Source organism: Oenanthe melanoleuca, chromosome 4 (genome assembly GCF_029582105.1).
Source record: "Oenanthe melanoleuca isolate GR-GAL-2019-014 chromosome 4, OMel1.0, whole genome shotgun sequence".
Classification (NCBI taxonomy): domain Eukaryota; kingdom Metazoa; phylum Chordata; class Aves; order Passeriformes; family Muscicapidae; genus Oenanthe; species Oenanthe melanoleuca.
In genome coordinates this window covers 58,523,365-58,550,398 of record NC_079337.1, presented here as the reverse complement: position 1 = coordinate 58,550,398, position 27,034 = coordinate 58,523,365, and the positions used below count along the sequence as shown (strand labels likewise).

At 39.5% G+C, this 27,034-nt stretch overlaps 1 protein-coding gene across 2 annotated transcripts in view; it reads right to left on the bottom strand.

Moving 5' to 3' along the window:
- The window catches only part of TBC1D14 (TBC1 domain family member 14), a 59,851-nt gene extending 33,326 nt beyond the window's left edge, over window positions 1–26,525 (bottom strand). The window contains exons 1-3 of one of the 2 annotated variants that reach the window (XM_056489931.1): window positions 26,222–26,525; window positions 20,225–20,957; window positions 7,931–8,051 (exon numbers count right to left, since the gene is read on the bottom strand). In XM_056489931.1, the coding sequence (XP_056345906.1) occupies window positions 7,931–8,051; window positions 20,225–20,957; window positions 26,222–26,264 (897 nt within the window). In that variant the 5' untranslated portion in view covers window positions 26,265–26,525. The remainder of the gene's footprint in view (window positions 1–7,930; window positions 8,052–20,224; window positions 20,958–26,221) is intronic. The other variant, XM_056489932.1, reaches the window with a different exon arrangement.
- Window positions 26,526–27,034: the final 509 nt, after the last annotated feature.

Genomic DNA, 27,034 nt, shown 5'->3' with positions numbered 1-27,034 from the left:
GTAATAACATTGTATGTGTTAAGTTTTATCTTCCACCAGGACATCTTTCTCATCTTTAGTACCACAGTATTCTCCTGCTCCATATTGACAAATTAGGAATGCTTAAGCAATGTAAAAGATAAGACAAGACACTATGGCCAGGCTGCGAGGAAAACCTCACACTATTTGTAGGCATAATTTCAAATGCTCTGAAATTTGCCTCTTTTCCCCTGGGAAGCATCTACTTTTTCTTTCAGATTACAAGGGATACAGAACCTGGGCTGGCAATTGATGTGATCCCCCGCAATCACACTAAAGTTAAATGAATAAAATAATCCATACATCCTACAGAAAGTTACAAGTAAAGCAAAAGAGTAAGAAGACACATACTCTGTTTTGCAGTCCTGTGCTCCAGCCACTGGACTACTATATACATATTTTTATAACATCATATTTTGAGCAACGGAGGCATTAGATTAAGGAACATTTAAAACCTAAGCGTGGACAAGGCCAGGTTAGTTCTTCCAAGAAAGAATAACAGCTTGCTGTTTCGAATTCTGTTGTCTCTGATCATTCAGTGTGCTGTGTATCAGATGGTTCTCACCCCCAGGGTTCACATTTCGTTTGTGCTATATGTAAATAATTAAAGTGGGTATTGGTTATATAGAGTGACATGCTTCATTAAAAAAAAAAAATAAAAGGAAGAAAAATATTTGAAGTACTCAGAGACAAAGCATATCATGAACCATGTTGCTTAAGGACAGCTTTTCACTGTCAAAAGTGGGATATTCAATCAGATTGTGCAGTGTACTGTTACAAGAGTGACTCCAACATGAGTCACAGTAACAACAAAAAAACAATGCCCTCCTGCTTAGAACACTGCAAAGGACACAATTTAATCTGCACATCTGTTAATCAAATGGAAACATCTGCAAGAAATGCCTCCAGCAGGCCAAGCATCTGGGAAATGTCTGAGCAAGAGAATACAAGCTAAATGGTTGTTTTATTTTACTGCTATTTTCTCGTGAGCATCTGCCAGAATAAAACGCTATAAACACCTGCTTTCAGCATATCCCATAAACATTACTTCCAGGGACTGGAATTCCATTGGATATAGACTTCATGTAAAAATATAACTTTACTCAATCTGTATGCCTGCTCACTCATGTCTCCACCTTAATTATCTGTATAGTCTCAGCCTCATATCCTTCAAATAATCTCTCAGCAGCTTTTTCTTCTGACATTTCACATTAGTGCTTATGCTGCAGAAGAAAACTTACCTCTCCTATCTAGTCTCAAATAACACTCTTACTGTGGCTGAAGATCATGTCAGAATTCAGATCATGTCCCCCTCATTCTGAGAGAGACACTAAAATAAAAGGACTCTCTCCATGCCACACCAATCTGATGCTGACACCACTCTGAAATGGCCAAAAAATCCAGGTTAACTCCAGGATATAGAGGAAAGGAGTCACAGGAATGTCAGATTTCATATTGCAAGCTCTCAAAACAGTTGCAAATTCCAATACTTGCAGTATTTACCCTGGAATGCCACCTACTTTGCAACACACAACAACTTGTATTTTATGCTGTTCAGAGACCCTCCCAGCACAGTCACTGTTTTGGTTTGCAAACTGTTGTCTTTGCAGATAAGTACGTGCACATTGTATCTAGTTCCATGACTCCAGCACATACACCAAAGTAGGGCAGGGAAGGGTATTTCACTGGATACTTTTAACCACATTCTACTTCTCCCCTGTTTTCAAATCTCTCTGCTAATTTCTCTTCTGCTCCCTCATCAAGACTTGGATATCTTTAAGGGTCTCTGACCTCTTCCAAGTTTTGATGCTTTGGAAATTACAGAAAAATAAGGAAATAAGTATACTGCATTAGAACCTCTGAGTGTTTTTTTTTCACCTATATTTGCTTCTCTGATCCCTGAAATTACCTTTGAAGCCATTACTAGAGCCAATTTCTTACATACCTAATAAAAGCTTCTTTTGTATTCATACTGTGCACCATGTTCTCTCTCATCACTTGTCCAGACCCTTGTGCATTCTTTAATTTTACAAAAAAAAAAAAAAAAAAAAAAAAAAAAAGCAAATAATTCCTGAATGCAATCATCTTCATAACTTAATGTTGTGACAACTTCAGTCTTGACAAGAAGAGACTGTAGTTTTTTAAAGCTACACACAAATAGAAATATAATATATGAAGGAAAGCAACATACCTTCATAGTGTGGTTTAAAGTGATTTCTATTTTAAGGCTTTAATATTCATGAAGCTGCTTCCACTGAACTTTGTCGTGCTCAAGTGACAACTTCTCAATAGAGCACAAGAAAATCAGGTGAAAGTACTAACAGGCATGACAAATTTGTAGTAAAATCGAGGCAAAAAATAGGACCAGGAGTCCTCAGAGAGAGAAGGATAATGAGAACACAAAATTAGCTAGTCTTCCTTCAGAAAGACATTTCAGAAAAAAGCACCAGTCTGGCTTTTCAAAATCCTTACATCCATATCATCAGGGTTTCCAGTAACACACAGAGCCTCCACTCATTTTGCAGAGCTAAAGAACATCAACTTTATTTGTTGATGCTAATGAGCATGGCAAGAGTTAGTCTTTCAAAACCTGTATCTACCCCCATTCTTTAATTTTAGAAGAAGTTTGAGATGTATAAACTGGAAGAGAGACAAAGAAAACTTTTGGGTCAAGTTTCTTGGAAGTTTGCTTCTGCTTAACACACAATCAGCACAATGAAGTGTAGCAAAGCTTTCTCAATTTTACATGTCAGCAATGGAAATGTTCCAGTCTCCAGTTAGAATAGGCAGTTCCACCACAATATTTAGGGGCTACACACCCATTTTCAAAAATTTACTGCCAGCTTTGCCTCACAGCAATGCTTAGCCAAGTGTTTGTGCAATGCAATAGCCAAAGGCAGGTGGCATTATCTCCAGGCTTGCTCTCTACAGACATCTATTTTCATTTAAAAATCCATGGGGGGAGCATGGGGGGGAATCTGAAAGCCTCCTGTGTGTTACCAGTGGAAGGTTGCTACATGGAAAAAAGCTTACTGACTACACAAAGAAGCAAGTGTGTAAGTATCTTTCTATTAGCACTGGAAGACACACAAATACCAGTTGCTTGATGGATTCTTATTTAACACAAATGAGAACGAATTTTCACTGATGTATCATCTGTCCTGAAAAGTTATAATCTCTGGCTTTGAAATTTTGGGGTTAGAAAGAGTTGTGTACTTGATACCCAAAGGTCAATTCATTTTTACATGAATTTGTGGCTTCCTGAATTTTAAAAATAATCTTATGCTATCAGCATTTATATTCCAGTTAATGCTAAGTATCAACTTGGGCTACAAAGTAACTGTCCCTATTGCAACAATAACTTCAAAGTTACTGCACTTCCCCCCAAAACATACCACCAGCGCTGAAACAGACCTTGCAGCAGAGACCAGCAGCTGACATCCTAACTGTAGTACCAGCTCACTAAGCTTGTACTTCTATTCAGTATCTTTACTCCTGAAAGCAGATACTTATCCTCCAACACTGCCTGCTACACCTCTTCAGGATCCCTTCAGCTTCCAGGGCTTTTGATCCTCACAATTTACTAGGCCTCCTAGAGAGTGAGAAAGCTAAAACAAAAGCTTTCAATCTGGAAAAGCAGGAAAGAACCTCTCACTTCCTTTCAAAAGTATGTTGTAGCTTGTCATAGCTATTTAAACCAATACTCAAAGTTTACTGTTTTCTGTTTGTCTGATGCTTTTAACATACTCTGTACTTTCACATGTTGTTGATGTATAGGAAGTAGTTCCAACAGCATCAAAAGCAGCACTTTGTCAGCTACACTTTGCTAAATTATGATACCTGACTGGGTCATATTAAATGCTTTTATTATTAAAATACTCAGGAATAATCATCCTGACATAGTACTAAATCACCCCTTCATTTACTGTGAATGGAAGCTACTACTCTTGCTGTATCTGTTTAAATATGATACTATTTTTGTTTGAGGCAGGTGATTTTCAGGACAGGACAAGGGCAACACACTCTTTGTAGATTAATACAGCCTACTGGAACTGCTGAATGATCTTTCTAGTACTGCTCTTGTTGGGGAAAAAGAAAAGGACATCATCATTGATTTAACAGGTTTCTTTTCTTATTTTTATTTACCCTCACAAAGTTAGATGCCCTTTACACATGATTACAATAAAATATTTATAACTGGATAAGAAGGAAAGACACTAAAGAGCAGTGCATTAAAGCAAGTTGCAAGTTTTGGGTTGTAATTATTAAGTGAGGAAGTTAGTTACACTTTTATTTCCAGAAATGTAACAATAATAGGGATAGATTAGACTAACCACAGTAACTTTACTTTCTTACACTGCACTTACTTTTTGTTAAAAAAAAAAAGGAACTCTACCACTCTAAATCCTGCCTTTCTGAAGGCTGACAAATAGAAATGAACCCAACAGTGGAGAACACAGGAAGTGACTCATTTACACCGCTGGACTTCCCATGTAGAGCACAAAAAAATGCACTAAACAGTTTCCAGCTTCAAAGTGGCAGTGAAGCCTATGTGCAAACACTCACCCTATTGGCAGCTATAGCCACCAGTGACAGTGACTTACCCAAGCTACCCAAAGACAAACTCAGTATGAACAGAAGACAGTGCTCTATCCAAAGCTGTAGCTCTAGCTCCTGGCAGAACCAGCAGCCGGCCTGAAGCAAGCACTTCCCTTCCAAAGGCCTCGAATGGGCCACGTGAGCACAGTAAAGCCGGGCTCAGGCAGACGCTCAGAAAAGCTGGGGGTGTATTTTTAGCCAGGCCGGCAGCAGCAGAGGCTGCAGATGTGTGATGCGGAACATGGCAGCAGCTCCCCACGCTGCACAGCCTCCAGCCGCGCTGCTCGGGCACATGGAGCTGCACCAGAACCTCCACTCTGGGGACTTGGCTCTTTTTATAACCTGGAGAAAAGGCACTGCTTACAATGGCAGATTTTATCACTGTCTGCCTCAAGAATGCGTTGTAGTAAATTCTTTCCATATTTCTTGCTGGATACTGTTGCTTTGAAACTCTTTCCATCTAACACATCCAAGCCAGAAAATAGACTTCAATAAAATCACTTTACTTCATCAACTAGGATTATAGTTTAAATCAAGTGAAAATTGAATTGAATTATTATTAACCCAACTCATCTTACAAAGTTTTTCCTACAGTAATGTTATAAGCTTTACTGTTCATCCCATAATAAAGCATCACCTGTGAGCCAAGAAAATTATTTTCCTGTTTCAAGAGCTCATTTTCACTTTATCATGTTCTGCGGAGTGATTCTCTTCACTACAACTGATTTTAATTGACTGGAATGTTGATCCTTCACATATAACCATATCTTAATCATTACAGAAAAACATTTGGGAAAACTACAATCCCAAAGTCAAAAATCATGGTTATTTTTAATTACTAATGAACTGCCATTAAAATTTTGAAATATTCCAACATGAAATGTCAGCAAAGGAGATCATAAAATATTTAGACCTGAATTTTTGAGTAAAGGTTGTAACTGAAAGGCCTCAAGTGTTATATGTGCTGAATTCTACCAGTGCTGATACTTAAAAATATGAAGATATTCCATTGAGCTCTTATTGGAATTCATAGTGAAAGCTAAATTGTACAACCCTCATAGGGTCAAAGCACACTTGAACAGGAAAAAACCCTCAAACTTGCTGATTAAAAATGGGTTTTGCTGTTATGGAAAATTAAAATAAATACACTATTAAAAAAAAAAAAAAAAGTAATTTAATTTCACTGGGGAAGAAAGCTGTAACATGTCTTTAGGATACAGCCAAAATCTGGCTTTCCTCTTTCCTCTGGCCTTATTCTTTTAATATACAAAATCTTGACTGGCCACATGCAAACAAGTTCTGTGAAGACAGATCACATGAGGGAGACAACCAAATGATATGCTGGTTCCTCTTCTTGAATTTTAAAAAAAATTTATTTTGAAGAGCATTCACTAACAAAACTAGGGGGAGGGAAGTTGTTGCAAATAAATGGTATTTATAAATGGTATTTACACATACTTCTGTGCTTGCCAAGCTTGAAAAGAGTTTCTAAAAGAAACAGTGGCTGCAAAGCCTAGTTCAGTTCTACAGTCTACTAGGAGAGAATTTAACCATGGTGGTTATTTTTGGTGAGTTGCTGTCATCTGACCTAGTATATTTTCAAACATCAATTGCAAAAGCAGCTGGCATAACCAGTTCTGCTCAAGTAGAATTCCTGAAGAGAACTGATATAAAAATTAATAATGCAAACCTCCATTGCAAATGCACTTCCAGCTTCTACAAGATTACTCTTCCTGACAGCCTTTAAGTTTTGAAACATTTAACTGGATAAAAACTATATAAAAGCTTTCAGTGACCCAGTAAAGCAACCCAGCCTGAGCATATAGCAATATTGCTTCTTCACCAGAAGACTAAAACTCACTTATGTTATCAGCATTAAAAACAGGGCAAGCAACATCTTAGCTGGAGTGATTTTAATTCCTACATTGTCAAAATACAGTGTGATGCTATGTTAGAAATTCACTTGTTGAACAAGTGAGTGCTGTCAGAAGAGTTTTTACAGGGTTTGAGAAAAGGCTCATGTGCTCAAAAAGCCTTCCTGATTATTATTTTGCTGAGGGGTCACCTAAATCAAGCTGTGCTTTTAGATGCTGGTGAGGCTCATTTAGTGACTTACAGAACTACTCATGACTCCAAGTCTCCATGTCAAAAATAACTTCAAAAAAGCACCAAATCATATAGGAAGGATTAGTTATTGTTACCCAAGAGGCATTGGAGACAATTGTTTTAGACTGCAATTTTGCCAGAAATTCACTAATGGTTGGATGCCACACCAGATAATAATTTAATAGTGACTGTTTTGTAACAAATTTAATACAACCATTCAAAGCTGCAATTTAAAAGTTTGGAAGTAAAGGAAAAATATTCATAGTACCAGCAAAAACCACAAAATGTTAACAAATTATTTACTCACTTATTAAAGAAGAGGCACTACAATAAAATACACTGCTAAATGTCAGAGTACTGCACTTATAAAGCCTCTTCAATTTTGTCATCAAAAATCTTTGGTGAACAGTTCAGAACTATTAATTGTGTCAAGACAAGCTATAGATAAAGTCTGAATGGTTGAGTACAGTGACAAGTTCAAAAAGCTGCCTCAATTTCACCTTAACAGCCCAATTACAGCTAAGAACAGTCACATGATGTGGATTTCTAGAATACTTTACCCTGAATTAAGCAGCACAATCCTTCAAATCACCATTTGCATTTCACATAGCAGCTGGTTTTGAAGTTTTACTACATGGTCTCTTTCCATGCAAACATTACTATCCCCACAGTCATTTTAACAAGGAAGTGATAACTGAAATACAGAAAAAGCTCCAAACACATAAAAACGCTACATGCAATCCAAAAATCCTAGATCATGTCAGACAAATCAAAAGAGGCTGTTTTCTCATCACTGAAAGAGCAGGTTATGAACTATTGACCACATGGCTGGATTTCACAAGATTTTCCCCATTGGAAAGGCAAATCATTTGATTCACTAGCCAAGAGCTTGGGTTTATCTGTAGTAGAACCAGTTCTCTGCAATGTTGCTTTCAATAATGTTGAAAAAAAGTGAGTTTCACTTAGGTTTTATATTCTCTTATGACACACTAAGGAAGGCTCTTCACGCCTCACGTACTCAGTGTAACGACCAAGCAGAGCACATTCTTCTGAACAGCACTGTTGTAACACAAGTACAATTTCAACAATAAGCCTTTTCTGGTAAATTGTATGCAACCCAAACAGACTGCACAGTTCTATATACAGATCATAAACTTAACTGGCTTCTTCATTCACCATTCATCTTAACACAGAATTAAACAAATACCTTTTGCATTTTCTTTGGGTCTTTCTGTAAGTTTTCTCCAAGAGGTACTTTGCCAAATAACTTCCATCGCACATCATTTTGTTTTTCAAATCTTGCACTCTGCTTTCTGGTAAACAAATTCCTAAAAAAAAAAAAAAAAAAAAAAAAAGTTTTATTAATAAAAAGGGTTGATTAATTATAATAAAAAGAAAGACAAACATTTGTTAACCTCATGTATCCTAATCATATATTCCCACTCCTCTTGTGGTTATGCTGACAGACAGACACTGCTTCCCAGCTTCAAAAGGTACATCATGCAGTATTATCACCATACCAGGCAATGGACTTTGTTAAATTATAACTTTTAGTAGATAAAAAAGTTCATTTTCCATCTTTCTAAAAGCAGACACCCTTTTTTAGCATTCCTGGAGATCATTATGCCTCACTCTTTAAAAAAAAAAGACTAAGACACAAAACCTTTTGCTGCACAAACATTCTTTACCCACCTGTTATAACACATTGCTACCAAAAATCACAAAAACCTTGGAGACATAGTACACTTTTACTGTATTTGATCTGCTTTCATAAAGATTATTTTTCTAGGAACAATTATAAAGCTAGACATAAAGCCACTGAAAATGAGATTAGGTTTACTGATATTGTTAGTTTTTAATCAATATTGTTTTAAAGCAATTTGCCAGACTTGCATCTTCACACCACAACTACTTCGCTCCAAAACTGGACATGCAGTACAGACCAGTTTTCATGCTTTTGATAGCACTCAGCTCCTCCAAGAGCACAGATATTCTATGACATGCCTGCATTATTAAAGTAACAAATTTTCTTTTGTCCTACTGTCCAGTTTATCACATATTCAAATATGTCCAGGTTAGTTCCATTATTTACTCACCTCAGGCAAGTTTTTCTGGAAACTACCATTTTTTGCTTCCTCATTTAAAATAAAATTTAAAAAAAATCCAGTGAGACAAAAGCATTTTTGCTACTGCAGGCAGCTCCAGCTGGCAGGCATTTTTGCTCAGCAGGCAGGTCCAGCGCCTTCAAACACAGATGCCTCCATTCTGATATTACTGCTTTTTCTTACAGTTACCACCTTAGTACCCTCTCTGTTGGCCATCAAGTACAGATTGTTTCTTACATAGAAAGTGTGGTAGTTTGGGAAATAAAACTATACTGAGCTTCTTATTCTAGAAGAGCTGAATACAAGTCTGCAAAGGGACAACCTAGGCACTTAAAAGTAGCTTTTCCTAGTCACTTCGTATCAGATGCCACAAACAATGTGAAAAACAATTGAGGTTATAACATCAAAGTGTGCTGAAATATATTATAATGTTAACAGTATGCACTGCCATCCTTAAATATGCATATATTTATACAAATTATCACGTGCTTCTGTATCACAAGGGTACAGTTACCTTGAAATTCAAACCAAGAACAGATTATCATATTAAAAGGTAAGAACAAACTGCTTATGTACAGAAATCATGCGAGTCAATTACAACTGATGCCAAAGCTAAGCACTAACTGTACTTCTCCAAACCCCCTCCAGCTATGCAGAGATTGTATGGTAACTAAAGCCAGAGAGGATGGATCTGTATCATTGAGACAGCTACCTGGTAAATAAAATATAAAAGACAGACAGACAAGAGATTAATTTTTATATATATATATTTTTAGTCCATTTAAAATGGAGAAATATCAAGCAAGTTCTAAAATGTATCTAAGAATAAAAAAGCATTACAGAAAAAACACAATAAAACCTACTGCATGCAAATAGGATACACAATGCAAGACAGACTGGCTGCTCTTGCAAGAGGCTTTTCTTCAGGTGGTTACTACTTCAGAAGCAAGCAAATTCCATACTTTAAACCATCTTCAGAGAAAACAAGAACTTCTAGCACAGGGCCACTGGAAGAGCCCTGTAAGGAGACACATCTTTGTGACAGCTCTGTGCACATTCAAATCCTTTTGCAAGTAAAAGGCTTTCACCACATTTTATTAACACTGCAATAACTCAAAAATTAAAGGCAATTTTCTCTCTGTGTCTATCCACATTAGGGGCTGCTAGCACATGTGTACAAACAACAACTCCTTCAGTCTCCTCTGAGTGATTTTAAGGGCAGCAGTAGGTCTTTACCCTCAGAGCAAAATAAAGATGAATTGGAATGATAAATTGTAACAGCTCTCTGTTGTAACTGCCTGCATAAAATAAACTAAATCTGAAAAGCCCATCTCACATACTTCCTCTCAATTCAATTCCACAATCCTAACTATCTTTCCCTTTACAGGCAGTGTCACAATAAATAATCTGTTCTACAGCTTATCTAGCAGATGGCACAGCACTTGTTCAGCTCACTCTTCTCTATCCCTACATTCTAGGGCACCAGGCATCTCTTCGTCCCTTTCTACTATGTCAGGGGTTTTCAGTTTACTTTTAATTAAAAACTATATATATATTGAACTGAAAGCAGCAGGCATGGTCAATATACAAATTTAATTCAGTACTGTCCTTTTCCTCCACCCTCTGCCTGGGCCTAAGTGCCAATGTTTGGTTGGCATCCACACTCTTTACAGACTCCAGAAAGTGTCAAAATCCCCCAAAGGCTTAACATTATCAGCAGCCACAATCAGCAGAATCAGATGTAGAAGACCAAACTACTACCTGTTCTTGCTTTGACTGAGGACACACAGCATTAAACCCTAATCTGCCCCAGACTGAAACACACCAAAGGTAATATATGACAGTATGGCACAAAAGGTGCAGAAGAGATGCCAGCTAATTTGGACCTATTCTGAGAAAAATTAAGAACAAACAAATACACAAACAAAAACAAAACAGAAACACACACACAAAAACCAACCAACCAAACAAACAAAACAACAACAACAACAAGAAAAACCCAAACCAAACAAAAAAGAACTATGGAATGTTCTCTGGTTCAATTTCTATAAAGCTTTCCAATAAATCAGGACAACACCACAGGGTCCTGATAAAGACACTATTTGAGATTCCTGAACTGAAAATAAACCCTTAAAATATGCAAGTGCCTTGGAGGAAGTTTCTGCCATATATATTGCAGAGCAAATAACTCATAACAAAACCTTTCATTTTCCTGCTGCTACAGCACAAAAAGGAATTACTTTCCTCCTATTTTTATACAGCTCCCATTTTCAAGAACAGCACTAAGCCGTTTCACTCCTGAGCAAATTCACTAAGAAAAAATCCACACTAAAAGTAATTTCAGGAGATCTTAGTAATGGAAAATACATGTTAACTAGAAGCAAAACTTCTCTAGTTGAAAAAAAAATAACTAAACTCTAAACAAACACATCTTTACCCTGAAGATGAGCCCAGAAATTCCAGAGTAAAAGATGTCAAAGCTTCATTACAAGTGTTTAAAGATAACAAAAATAAATTTGAGATCTTGAATGTAAAAAGGGCTGACATGCCTTGAAAGAAAAGATTACACACTCATCACAAGTTCAGTCTCACTGTCCTCTTCACAACTATCAGAACACATCATGATGATTTACAACATCTGACATAATGCATGATGTCTGCAGTCTCATTAGTGTGAAGTCATTAAAGTGTCATGGGTTACATCTGCATTCCCTTGGTACGTGCTCACTATTTTACACTTAGTATCTGCAGCTGATTATTTTAGAAAAGCCAAGCACAGAAGCTGATATCAAATTTCAATTAGAAAACTGCTTTTGCACAGTCCCGAAAATACAGTATTTGGCACCAAACAGCTGTTCAACCTTGTTATTTTAATTGAGCTGTAGAGAGGGATCATGTACCTGAAGAGAATTAATTCTATCTCCAAAGTTCTTTGTATGTAAAAATTAACATTCTGTGGTATAGGACAGAGATGGAACAATCTCTAGCTTGAACATACAGATATTGCATCACCACTCTATACTGATCTGCCCAGCTGCCTTTTCTGTGGGAAAAGAGGAAGTTAATATAAGAGGCAAGTTTAGCAGTGTTAGGAAAACCTTATTTTTTAAATAAAACTTAGAAACTATTCCATTTTTGTTCTCTAAGCACTGCTAATATATGTACTGCACATGTGTATATTGCCACTCTTAATGCAGCCTTGTGTCCTGTCATGATCAGGCTGAAGCCTCAATCAAATTTGAAAAACATGGTTCTAAAGATAGTACAATCAATCACATCAATAACAAGTTATTAAGTCAAACTTATCCATATTGCATCTATTAGAACATTTTCAAGCTTCTGCTTTTAAAATGAAGCAGAACGTTTATCTAGTTCTGTCCAGTTCTTTCCAAAACAACAGGAGGTCTGCAATACAACTGCCAGCAATTACTGCCCCTTGAGGAGTGGAGCACAGCAGGTCCACAAATATTCAGCTATTCATTTTTTCCACATTTCAGTAATGCTTTATCCCAAGCAAGGTTAGTCACTTATGTGAAGTCACCTCTTAAGGGGTCATTCCTTTCCACCATGTCCCTCCCATTCAGTATGCAAACCTATCCACTAAAGCAGCAGACACAGTGCTGCCATGGTTTCTGTCGCCCATTTACTCCAAGTCTTGAAGTCAGCTGCAAAGCACCTTTCTGAAAAGTCTCAAAGTCTTTTCAAGCCAGGTGAACTCAACATTGAGCCCATTCAGATATCTCTGAAGTTTGGTACCACCACAGTCATGAAACTGGTTCACTGGCACATGTCATTGAAACAACAGGAAAAAAGGATGGGCTCCCACAGGAGCTGTCAGAGGGTGGAGCTGATCAAGGCAGGCACATGCACACACACAGACACCTGTTGGTGCACACACACCTCTCTGAATTTCCAGGCACCACACAGTACCTTTTTACCAGAATGCCCAAGATACACCAGTTTATTGAAAAAAACATAAGGGTAGAGGAGCTTAGGATTTAGGAATTAATACAACTAGAGCATTTGTATTATTCAGAAAATCTGAATTTCAACTTTACTGATGTGATTTTGCCAGGGCTCCTTAGAAGAAGTTCTGCAGTACTTGAACTACTGGCATGCAGCAGAGAATCACAACTACAAGTAATAGAAAAGTGAGATGGCATATACTGCTCTGTGGTAGACTAACACGGATCTAGCACAGAGATTACATTTTCAAGTAAATGGGCTCCTTACTCTTAAAAAGATAGTGTACAGAAACATGTATGAAAATTGTCTAGAAACAAACCCAGCTCATGCAAACTGATGCAATTTCTTATCTGCATTTAACCAATGCTAATTTGCAAATGCAAGTAAATTTTTTTTACAAGTTTTAAAAATACACACATCATCTCCTGCTCTCAAGATGCATGCTCCAAGTTTTAATTAGTCTTTCAAATAAGGTTATTTTCAGAAGACAAAACAAGTGGAATAGTCATGCAAATTAACTACTGGAAGGACTTACCAGTCTCATGAGCAGAACAGATGCAAAATAAGGACAGTGGAGAAAGCTCAAAAGGTTCAGTTTTGTAGAACAATTTTATCTTGAAAGACAATTTTTCAAATGAGAATCAGACTCGCATGTGTTCTTAAGAAGCAAGAAAGAAACAGAGGCAAGACAAAGTTTATTTCAGCTGCTTTTGAAGGAAGACCCTGAAACTGCCCTGATAACTCTAAATTACACAAGGAGAGAGCACCAAGGTCTTGAGCTCCTTGGCCTATCCAAGGCTAAGTCCATGTATAGACTTTAGATAAGTAAGCAGATATTAATCATAAGAACCAGGTAAACCCACACTGAGCACATAGGCTCTGTAAGAGATGTCTCCACAGACATTGTTCCACAATGCATCCAGAAAACTACATTTAAACAAGACATTTTAAATAACATACAGCAGCTATTAAGCAAAAAATATATTAAGATGAATTTCATTAAATATTTGCTGCAATGTCAGCAAAAATGTCCAGACACCTTATCTGATGTGGTATTAATTCAATTAACACTATCTAGGAAATGTTCCCAACAATAACATCATTTTCACCTCATCCTCCAATGACCTTTTCTATTCTGTACTAACTTTTGCAACTTACCAATAAACAGAAGAAAGATTCCCACCTCTAGATGTTCCTAACTTGCCCACTTAAACAATTTCCAGAGACTGAGAAATCCTGAAAAACCAGAAACATATTCTATCAAAGGAATTTCTGTTACCTGATTAGTGGAGGAACAGGACTGACACATGATGACTGAAGAACTGATGGACTTGAGAAGGCATGGTTGTCAGGAGACCCACCAAAGTCTCCTGAAATGCCCTAAATCTACATTCTCCAAAGGGAAAAGCCAACAGTTGGTATCCATGACCCAGTAACACTGGTTCCTAGAAATAATTCACTAGAGGCAGTTCTTACGTTCCTTCCCCTCAAACCCAGATCACCTCTCAGGCAAGCTATACATCAAAACAACCAACAGAGAGAACATAATCAAAAAAGTTCAAGTACTTCAGCTGTGGTGAAGAACCTCCATAAACAAGTAAGAAGTCATGCTCCAAATAAGATTCCAAAATTACATACAAAAGCAAGGTTTGCAGAATTTTGTCTTTGGGAGATTGCCAAAGGTCAGACTGAAGGAAGAATAATGCTTGCTTTATGGATAAACAAATCAACAGAAATAGAGCCAGACAGCCTACAAGTTGACCTATGAAAGAGGTAACTAATCACAGAACTGTGTTTTATAAATTCCTACCACATTTTATAAAAAAAGTTTTTCAACCACTAACATTCCAGTATGTTCAGTAAGAATAAAAAAACAGTAACACTTTACAGTGTAACAGAGTCACATCTCAAAATTTAGTGATAAGTTAAAGGCAGAACTAAAAACTGTAATTGTAAAGAGTTACATTATCCCACACAAAAAGGGAAAATAAGGATTGCAACTAATTTAGACAGTTTCAGTTCAACACCTAGTGGAGAACAGACCACATGACAAAGTTCAAAACTTCATTCTCTGAAAAAGACAGGAATTCTGAAAACTGTATCATACAATTTGCAACCTTTATCAAAAGGCTGTTACTTTTGTAGAATTCCAACTTTCCACCTCTGGAAGATTTGCTTTGAGAGAATGTTTATTTCAGTAAATTCTGCTGATTTCTTCTGTTTTAACACAGCCGTGGTAGTAAATACAGGTGGGGAGAGGACTTTTAGTCTGTCAGTTCCAGTAGACAGAGTGGCTTTCAAATAAGAACTATCCAAAACCACACTGTGAAGACTGAAGCACCTTTCAGATGAGCACACCTGAAAGCCTCACAGGCTGCTGAAGTACTGCTGCCAGCAGAACCTCAGTGCCCATGCTGCTTCCCACAGCGCTGGAGCAGAAGCCTGTGTGCCCTCCTCTCTTCCCGGCCCTTTTAGCCACCTGTTAGTGACAACAATTTGCTAGAAATGCATGCAGATAAAGTAGCAGAGAAGGACAAAACTGCCACTAAATCATTCTCTTCCCTCCAACAGGGCAGTGAATCCTGCAGGGCCAGGCAACTACAGCCCTTGGGAAGCCAGCCCACAGCAGGGCATGGAAGCAGCCTGTGCTGGGTGGCCATGCAGGTTCCCTCCATCAGAGGCTGAGTTTCTGGAGTTCTTCCCATCAGCTTCTGGACAACTCCACCTGCAGCTCAGTTTGGCTTTATTCATTTGTGGTTAGAAGCAGTGAACTTATATCTGCCCCCACAGCGCCTCTAGCTCTTTCTGTTCCTTCTCCTACAGATTTCAGTCCCATTATCAGCCTGTCTCTTCCTGAACAGCTCTCTAAGAGGCTTCATTGAACAGAAACTTGCATGGAAGAGGAGACAACATCATAACTAATATACCAAATTAGTCAATTGCAATTATTTTCATAATTTTTCTTCTCTCCTGTGGTCAGTGAATTCCCATTTTTTGAGACATGAAAGTGGGAAATCAATGCTACAACGCTCCTTGTCATTCTATCTTCCTTTTAACACCAAAATTGAGAAGTACAATAAGTGGTCCTCTCAATAAAAGCAACAAGCAGCATTATGAAAGGGTCCTACCCATTAACACAGATGACTGACTTTTGCCAACAATGGATCTAATTCCTAAATTCAGAACTACAAATTATGTGTGACCAGTAATCTCAAAACAGGGGTGTACATATGTGATATAAACATATTAAATTTACATGATTTCAGACTTAACACTGATAGTAGTAGCTCCTATTTTGAAATTCAAGACATTATTCTTATCAAATTACAAGTAAGGTCACACATATGTGCTTCTATGCATGGTACAGGATGCCAATTTTGCTTCAGAAGCTTTCTTCCAGAAATGCAGAGATTCTTTGCAAATAGTAAAATGTAATGCTCTTCTGAAAGCCCTTACTTCATGTGTAGTCTCTATGCTCCTCCTAGGCTTCCTGAGATCCAAATACTCAGAACACTTGGACCAAAAACTTCTAGGAGTAGCCTGAAAAGAAAGAAGATCCAGATTCTTGGGAAAACAGACAACACCCATGGCAGTGGACTAAGTAAAGACTTAGGCCACTTGTAATCCATTAAAGTGAAACAAACTTCATGGCTTATTATTTAACTGTACATAGTCCTAACCCCTTTATGTTCACTCTCCATGTAAGCACAAAAATCTTCATGATAAATGAAAAGGGAAACTTCTGATATAAGATCACTACAGTTCTAATTCAACAAAACTGTTTTAAGATCCACACATTTAAAAAGTTTCAGCAGTACTGTACAGAAGTCCAAAGGTAAAACTCATTAACCCACACTACTCTGGGTCTATAGGCAAATAAGCAGACAAGCCACTGACTCTTTAGTCTCCCACCCAGTTATTTGCTCACACTAGTTTTCAAACCAAGTGCCTACATATATTCAAATGAAGGAAGTTAATTCCAACTCATGCTTAGGTGAAAAACCTCTGGGCTTTAAAAGCTGATACAAGTGACACTTGAAAACAACCAACATGTCAGGTGTTTTTATCAACAGTCAGCACTACAGCTACTTTCAGAAGGAGTAATTCATTTTCATGTGCCAACCTGGAGCCTAATGAGAGCACAGCACCTGTGGTGCCTTAAGCTCTTTCATGAGAAAAGCTGTGTGTCAGCAAGAAAGCAGTCTCTTTCTCAATTTGGATCTTCCTGCTCACACCCAAAGATGCATCCAGCAGCCTGAGGAAACAACCAGACCTTATGGATACTCAAATTGCTGTGGACACAAACTGAGCCAGAGAAGCAGTCCAGCAAACTTTCTTCACCATAATGCTCAAGGAGGCAGGGCAGGGCAGGGCACTCCATTTCCAAGTGATCTTGAAGGTGCCAGGACTGAAGGAAATGAGCCAACAGGGTTCACTTTTTCTTTGACCTCTTCTACAACTCATTTTGTAAATGCAGTCTCAAACCAAAACTTCATAACCCACCACAGAACTGACACAGAATATGCAACCTTGTGCACAGTGCACATGCGCACATGTATATGGTCTCAAAAGGAAAGACAAAAGTACAGAGTGCCAAAAAACTTTATATTCCAAAGCAAATACTTCTCTAAGCATTTTCTTGATACTGCGAAAGATTCACCCCTAATTGATATGTAAGTAGCTTAAGCACACGTGACAAGCACTGGAGGCATCTAATTATTGTCAGTATTATCTCTACAGGCAGCCACAAATCTTAACTGACATGCCAAGTTTACTCTGATAAGATCAGAGAAACTAACACATCCTCAGAGGCCAGATGGGGTTCAATTCAAGCACAGGTAACATTTCAAGAAGCAAGGTTTCTCCCTTTCAACAAATATCAAAACCTGGCAAAAAATTAAGCTGAGTCATCTTTGCTCTCAGTGGTTCAAAGCTGTATCTTATTACCCAGAGAAGCCCTCAAAGAGCTAAACCTGTAGATTAAGGATGTCTCCACACTGCAGTCTTACTCCATGACCACCAGGCTGCTGGAAGGCTGTGTACAAAGCACTCAGGTCTCATTACTCCATGTTGTATACATGTGTTCCAGCCATTGATCAAAGCCAAGGCAATTTGACTTTTTCCTGCCATGGCTCTCCCTTGGTTCTCTAAAGTGAAGTTTATGCACTCAACCTGCAAGACTGAATCACAATTTTCAGTACAGAGTGCACTGCTAAGAACACACTCCTTTCTGTGACTTTGTTTATACCCACCACTCCAGCACTTGTAACAAACTGCTTTAGGAAGCTCCCTCTCAGCAAGCTGGTCTTTGACAATACTATTCAAAATGCCCTCTCTTCATCTCACACTGCACACAAACCCCAGTACAGAGTAAGCTGGGTAGGAAGGCCTCCAGAAAACAGCTGCTTTCAAACAAAGCACTGAAAGGTCCAGGTTCATTTACTTCAGTACTGGTTTAAGTTCTGAGGATCCAAGGAGCTCACAGGAACCCCAGGGAAAAGAGAGTTTTCAAACCCATGGATGGCAGATTACAAATATCAACAAAAACTAGCAAAGGCATGTTTTGAACCTTAACAATGCTGACAGCATAAATATAAACAGTACTCCCTGTGGCACAGAATAACCTCTGAGGCTCTCAGCTTGTTCAATATCTGTGAAACTCACCACCAGGTCTCATGACATGAGACAGATGCATTAAATATGGGGGTGTGGTGTGCAAGTACAGACAAAAACTCTTGTTTCCAAAACAGAGCAGGAAGTGGATGGCAAAGGGAAGGATATTCAAGGTCAGGTTACAGACTGAGCACCTGGAACTTCAAAGCCGATCACCTAGTTTGAACTTAATCCTCATATTCTTACAATGACCTCACCTAGTGACCAAGATTATCTGTTCCCCATTTAAAGGCAGTAATGACAGCCTTTGTTTCCTGGCATTCAACGTACCTGCAAAGATTCAGGTTAAAACGTCAGTCTAGTGAATCCTACAGTTTCTGCAACACTGGTAAAACCACCACAGACTACACTAGAACAGAACTTGGACAGATGGCTTTGCTTTGTTGGATGGGAAAAGTTGAGAATTGGTTGAACATCCTACTCTGAGTGGGGTCTAAATGTGCCTGTTTTACTGTGCTCCCTTCCAGGCTAAAGGACAGCATTTGAGTTTGCAGTTGTGCTAACAGAATGGGTAACAAAAGTTTATGCTTTGAAGTGCTGAGAACCTCCTGCTTCAGAATTAAGTCTGGTTCCATGGCAACAAACAGACAAGGGTCCACAAAAACATCAGCATCTCAAACATGACTGATGACTGGAGTTCTGCTGCACAGTACTTCAACCTAAGAATAAAAATCAACAAAGGCTTCAGCCAGCTTAGTAGGTCTAAACAAATTGATTTTCTTAAGTTTTGCAAATAAGGCAGCCTTTCAAAGAACGATTTTTGCCAATTCTTGATGTATTTCATTAGCTTACTTGTTTCATACAAAAAAAATTGCATAATTGCATGAGGAAAAAGATATTAGCTGAAGCCATGCGCAAAACAGGTTATTTAGAGTCAGCTCCACCTGATGCCTAAAATTTCTTCCTAGAACAATTTATCTAAAATATATCAAACTTCAGATGATATAACTTAAAAGTAAGAGACATTATGAAGGCCTTACATAACTCAAAAAAAATAAAAAAAAAACAACCCACCACCAAACAACTCAACCGCCCAAACGCAGATCAGTCCACTTCCTCATTCATTCCTCACTTCCCTGTGGTATCTGCATTTAGAACCTTATTGTTCATACAAAGGACAAATTTAGAAACTGCTTTGGGTAGTCAATGTTAGCATTTCAACAAGTGGGTGACAATGTCAGAAGTTTTCATTCCATACAAAAATTAAGGAAAAGGATATTAAAAAGCCAGTAACTGAGATTTGGAAAGATCAAGAGGTAGTCACACCAAGTATTTGTAAAGTATTTGTACTTTAAGCTTCATACCCTTAGAATGATCAATAAAATATTCCACCTATTCCACTACTAAACTACTTATGAATCCTCAGATGTCAAAAATCTTTAATATAGGTATGGATCCTACCTATATTTATCTATTTATGTGACAAGATTAAAGAACTTGGCCAAAATCACAAAAGATATCACTGGAGAAGCCACTGCTCAGAAGAAAAAAATATCTTGCCCAGAAATCCTTTTACTGTAATACAGAAGAAATCTTCCAAGATTTAAGATTCTTCCATACACTATAAACATAATATGGAGTATGATGGAGAGCCTTCAACCCCAGCAGTATTTGTCTATTTACTCATAACAGAAAAAATACATTAATATTGATCTAAATGAAAACACCAAGCTATTTTATCTTTCAAAGTACGACATTAAACAAGACCTTTCTCCTATAATAATAAACCATTAAAACATATTTTATGGAAACATTACCTGGCAAAGAAGTTTGTAAAAGGTCCCAGTATTTTCCGTTTACTGTCCAAGTCTGTCTCATGACAATACTGCTGGTTCTGGTCATTGCTGTCTCTAGAGGAATTCAGGGTAACATCCGAAAAGTGCGCCTCGTCAGTCTCCAGATTCACAATTGCACTTGAACTGCTTGTGACCACAAAGTCCAAAATGTCTTCATTGCTAACTGATAAAGTTGTTGACAGTTCTGTGCTAAGACTAGACACACTACAAACAGAGATATCATCACTTCGATTTAGAGTCTGTGAGGTTGGACTGTAAAGTTTGACAGTGTCGTACCCAGTCCTGGGGAAAGTGGAGGATTTTCGCACGGCATGCTCGTGCTCAGCAGCCAGCGGATGCGGAGGCACATACGGCGGCAGTGTGCACACGCTCTGAAAAGCCCTGTCAGGCACAAGTTCAGGTTCTGATGGCTTTCTCTTCACATTCAACACACTGCAGTGAACAGGCTCTGGATTTCCTATTTCTAGAGTTGGAATACCAGAATCCACTGATTTAAGGCTATGACAATCTCCCAAAGCACTGGGCAGCAGGCCAGGTCCATACTCAGGCAATGAGATATCTCTCGAGGTCCCAGAGTTCAAGTTTTGAAGGCCTTGGAAACTGCTGCCCACTCTTGCATCCAGAATTCCCACGAAGGTCAAACCATTTAAAGAGTTGGATAAATTTGCATCGGCTGTCTTGGCCCAGCTGGTAACTGGTTAAAAAGAAAGAAAATATTATGAGTTTGCAGGAAGGTTGTGGTTTGTTCTTGACTGTTTGTTTAGCAGGGTTGGCTTTTTTTCATGGTTGTTTCTTTGTTTGTTTTTTTAATGCATTCGATCCTGTCCTAATTTAGGTTTTTAATTAGAAATTATTTGTCTTCTCTTGTATATTATTACTACCCCTTCCCCCAGCATGAATAACCAAGACTATGGCAACTTAGGCTTCAAGAAAATGTCAAGCATGAAAAACTTTTCATAAGCAGTTTGTGTGCCCATGTTTGCTTCTTACATATCTCTTGAGAGTGAGATTACATACTGTAAAACCTGCAGTATTTTAATGATCCCTGGTGATACTGAGGCAAATATATGAAATTTACTTTTTTACAGTCATAAATTCATATTTACTGGTATCAGAGGGCTACAGAACTCATTTCCATACACTTAGACCAGATTTGGAAATGTTCATTTAAACAGAATTTCTCAGCATTCTTCTGGAAACCATAAAACTGATAATAAATTTGTCACAGAAAAGAATGCATAATGTATCATTGTTGCATTAAGCAAGAGATGCAAAATCTGAACAGCTATAAAGCTACCCATATAGTCAATGTTTTGATAATACACACAATGCACTTTATCCAGTAACAATGATATTTGCAAATACATTGCATTTACAGCACTCAGGGACTGTGATCCTTCATCTTTGCCATATCCATCCAAGCTGTCTCCCTAGGGGCTGCCAGCAGGTCAGTTAATCCAGTCAGTGCCCCACTTCCAGTCTGAATCAGAATGACCTGCAAAGCAAGGGCTATCAATAGGAGCTACAGGTTGGATGCACCAAACTCAATGGCAACTTTCACACACCTGGAACACCATCAGGAATACCACCCTGGCTTCCAGAACTGCTGCTGACCCTTTAAACACTATATGGTCATTACTCTGACATCACACATATCTTCTCTTTCCATATGATTAGTTAAATTGTCTACAGCTCTTCTGAAGTTTATAATGCAATTACTCTGCAGCAGTTGGCAGAAAAAATATGCGCATATTGCTTCAATTTCTTCTCTGAAACACTCTGGGATAAATGTGAATGAGTGAAGAACACTCCATCTTGCAAACAGACTGCTTTCTAGACAGATTGTACTTCAGTTTTTGAAGCCTTGGTCTACTGTTTCTGGTCTCCTATTCTCTCTCAAGTACAGCATTTAATTAAAGGTGCCAATTGTTCGTCCTCCCCACATTCTATTTTTAAAAAACAGATACAGACATACCCCAAAAGAAAACCCAAAGTTCTCAATTTCAAATGTCAGTGAAAACGGCTATCTCACAGCAGTTCTAAACCCCTGGCTAATGTCACCTGAGAGCTGCCCAACACCAGAGTCTAACACACAGTCCATTCTTAGGTTTGAGGACACCAGTACAGTTTGGCATTGTGATACCAACAGGCAGCAAGTGAGAGAAAACTCATTTCAAATATATCTTACTAGTCCAAACAGAATTTTTTTCCACAAGTTTTCAGTCATGTGGAGAGTTCAAGAATCCAACTGCACTTTGTATGCTACACTAAATCTTTAACTTACTACCCAAATGGCATTCACTAGCAGATATGAAACTGCAGTTCAAACCACTCCTAAACATAGACAAAATTCAAGGAAAAACAACCCTGGCTATTTAATCTTTTAGACTTCTTCAGAACTTTTTAACAGCCAACTATATGCTACTCATCCAAATCAATCAATGCACCAATTGCTTAATCCTCTGCCTAAGCAAGGGTTCAAGTGCAATTTTTTTGACTAAAAAGCTTGTGAAGATGTGTGAACTCTTTTCTTAAAGAGTTGCTATAGCAACTTTTTTTTCTTTTCATATTTCCATGGTTTGAAAAGTTTACATCCCCTGCAATTAAACTGATGTCTTGAAATAGTTGGCACACCAACTGTGTACATTATGAATTCTCTATTCACTAAATTAAAATTACAAGGGCCAGCAAAAAACCAAACCCTAAAGAGCAATCCTTGAGTGCAGGCAACAAACTATACTGAAGTCAACAGTGATAGTTCAAGTGTACAAATAAGACATAACATGGAACATTAGATTTAATTACCTTTGCATATACTGGAATCTCCTGTTCTCAGACCTTACTTGAATTCACTTGTTTTTCTAAAGTAAGTCTGACTGTTTTTTCTCCCTGTGTTCACCTTTATTCCTTCATATACATTACATTGCTCTTCAAATCCATAGTCCATCCAGCCCCAATGTTACTCTAAAGCATATATACATACACACTTCAGAACAGTATAACCAAGGGGTTTGACTTATAAGAATTCAAACTTATAAATGCATCTAGAAAGTAAAGTCCAGAACACAAAACACAGAAATGTAATCTGTCAGGAACAGCTTTGATGATGTTTGGGTAAACAGTACAAGCATGTTCCCATAATGAATTCCTCCCATGACTGCCTTTACTTCTGCTCAATGATTTTCCCAAGCAGCAGCCAGTCCCTAGCTTAATTGCATTGCTCTTCTCCACCAAGCTTACAAGTGGTAAGCACTCAAGTGACCTTGGCAGAGGCAATAAATACAGCAGCTTAAGAGGCCAAATACTGTAAACAAAAGAATTTTTTTAAAAGTGAAAATAAAATTCCAAGCCGGGTACTGAAGCTATTTTATTTTGACTTGGTATTTTTTCAAGTAAGAAATTTAACAGGAAGAGATCCTTTAAACGGGCAACCAGGAAATGCAGAAGTATACAACACTACAGCTTGCTGGAGCAAATTATGCAACAGCAAGCTACAAAGGTTTTACACAGTTCAGCAAAACTGTGGGAGGCTTTGAAGAGTACCCATCAAGGGCTTTAAGCGAAAACTTGAGATGCAATCAGCTGTCAAGAATGCTTAATTCATTTTGAGTTAAGTTGTTGTAGGATTGTTTTTAAGGATGGAGTGATATTTATACTCTGTTTTAGCTGCCTTGCTGGTAAATGCAAAATCTGACAACTGATGTCAAATATTCTGTCATGTATTCCAATGCTAACTTCTTTCCATAAAGCATTTATTAACATAACGATGTTGAAACATTATCATCTGAGTACAATAAACTATTGAGAAATTGTACGCAATTTTGTCTGCACAAGATTCATAATCCCCATTGTTTATTTAAATATATTACAATCTAAATAAAATCAGTATATGTAAAGTCTTAACATCCTATGTCTTTTAGAGAACATGATCTTGGAAGAGGGAACATCCCACAAGAAATAATAAAGAAAAATACAGCCAAGGTCACAAGTGGGATGAGAAAGCAGGTAGATGTGATTTACTCATTAACACTTCCAACTTTAGTGCTAAGGAGCACCTGATAAAGACAGAAGTTTTGTAGCCAGGTTCAAAATTAACATCAGGACACAACTACTCTCACAAAGGGCAGCTACCCTGCACACAGCTCTGCCACAGAATGCTGTGAATGCTAAAAATTTACATCTAAGCTTGGGAATAAAAAATCACTAATGATTCCTAAACAAAAAGAAAGGCTCTAAACCGCAAGTATCAGAACTTCATGAAAACATCAACATACACTAATTCTGCTTTCAGATCCTCTCCTGGGTAAATTTTTTTCTGACAGGTAGAGTTTTGATCTAAGTAGGGCTGTCCATACGGCCTCACATTCCCCAAATTCTGATCACAGCATGCAAGAAGGCATGTTCTGACAATAACCAGAGGCTTTAAAATAGATTTTGGCTCTGCATATCACTCAACCATACAAAGGGAACAAGTCATATTTGATTATAATTTCTAAGATCTACAATAAAATGTCTTTTTAACACATTTGGTATAAAAGTTAAAAGATAACAGCAATGCCAAACTATTAGAGTAAAATAAAACCAGAAAGATGCTAACTCAAGGTCCATTATTCCTAGTTTGATGGGAGTTATGATGCAATATAGGAAAGCAACAAGAGTAAGGCAACAATTTGCAAAACATGCTTTACATTTTCTTGCCTAGCAGGAATGAGAAGAGGAAAGATTGCATATACAGTCCAGTTCTCAAAGAGTTAACAGCACACATTATCTCTTCAACACTTCTGCCAGCATTTTTTCTTAAGTTTTTAAGAACAAGGCATTTCTTTAATTACAAAGTTGCAGCATTTTTCTTTTCTCTTCTTTTTAAACGATTTTTTTTTTTAATTACCAGTTTATATTCTCCATGCATTTAACAATATTTTTGTTGCATGTACCAAGAAACACATTGCTGTTATCAAGGACAGCTTTGGGTGACCCTGGTGCACAAGAGCATCAAACCCAGTTTTGTTTATGAAAGATTACTTGGTTCTGTTTGTTTACGTGCGTGTTCTAACAGCCACAGCATTGCCAACAGTGAAGAACTCCTGAAGTTACAAAAAGCCTGCCTTTAAACTTAACATGGGACACAGAAATTAAGGCTACCTATATAAGTACTGCCAAAACCTTACCAGCAAAAAGAAAAGAAACTAATGGGGATTTTTATTTTAATTAAATGACTGTTATCTAACTGTCAGCTGATGACCTTTTAGAAGCGTGAGCTTTACAAATCTGGCTTCTGAGCGGAGTGCTCGGAGAGCACTCATAAGTAAGCCATTCACCGCTTTTCGGCTGTTTTCGCTCCGTCAGGCCGGCAATACAAACAAGTTACAGTGCTCTGCTAAAGCCTCTGCTCCAGAAGCGCTTTACGGGGCTTTTACTCTCCCCACACCATTATTACTGAAAACTCTGTAAACCACATTAGCTTAGCAGCAACGTCAGGAGAACTTCAGCTATGTGAGACGCAGTTTTGTTTGGTCTTTAGGAATTGCCTGGGAGATTTCAACTAAAAGAGAGGCAGAGAGATCACAGTTTCTTCCTTCTCACGGGCTGAGCCCGACTCGCTGCGCGAAGGTTTCCGAGCTAGTGGCCTTCGCTTACAAAACAACCGAAAGAAACTGAAACAACAACAAAACACCTTGAGGAAGCAGCGTTCACTCTTCTCTGCGGTCTTTAACCCCCTCGGTTAACATTCCCAAGGCTCAGTCCACCTGCTCCTGGTAACTTTTTAAAGTGGCCAGGGCCGGGCAAGTCAGCAGCCGCAGCCGGCGCGGCTCCCTCAGTGCTGAGGCTGCCCGTGCCCGCCCCGCTCGGCCCCGGGCTCTGCCCCTCACACCAACAGGTACCGCCAACACCCGCAGCCCCGGCAGCGCTGCGCCGCCGCCCGAGCAGGAAGAGCCCCGAGCAGCCCAGACACCTCACCGGGGTAGCGCTGCCCTCCGTCGCTCTCGTCACGCTGGGCCATGCCCGACCCGCCCCACAGCCGCTGCTGCGGGACTAGGAGGCGGCCGGCGGCTGCGGCGGGCGGTCCATGTCGCTGCTCTCCGCTCCCCGCGGAGCAGCGCCGGCTTCAGCGCGGCTGAGGCAGAGCGGCCGCCCCTCGCCGGGCGCCCCCTCGGCGTGGCGCGGGGCCTCCCATGGCGCCGGCGGCGCACACCTGGCTGCGGGACAGGTGCCGGGTTCCTCCGGCGATGCTCCAGCCCCCGCAGCTCAGGCTCCTCCCGCCCCGCCGCCGCTCCCCCTGCTCGGCGCGCCGGGGGAAGCACCGCCCGCCGGGGGCGGGACGCCTGCGCGGAGGCGAGCGAGGGGCGGCCGCTGCTGGGCGCCATTTTGAATCGCCGCAGCGCCCGCGGTGGGTCGGGCGGTGGTGCTCGCTTGGCCCAGCAGCCGGGGCGCCTCGGGAGCGGGGCTGTGGCTGAGGCTGAGGGCGCTGGTTCCGAGGAGCCCCGGAATGGAAGGGAGCGGGGCTGTGGCTGGGGGCGCTCGTTCCGAGGAGCCCTGGAACGGAGGGGAGCGGGGCTGTGGCTGAGGGCGCTGGTTCCGAGGAGCCCCGGGAAGGGAAGGGAGCGGGGCTGTGGCTGAGGGCGCTGGTTCCGAGGAGCCCCGGGAAGGGAAGGGAGCGGGGCTGTGGCTGAGGGCGCTGGTTCCGAGGAGCCCCGGGAACGGAGGGGAGCGGGGCTGTGGCTGAGGGCACTGGTTCCGAGGAGCCCCGGGAACGGAGGGGAGCGGGGCTGT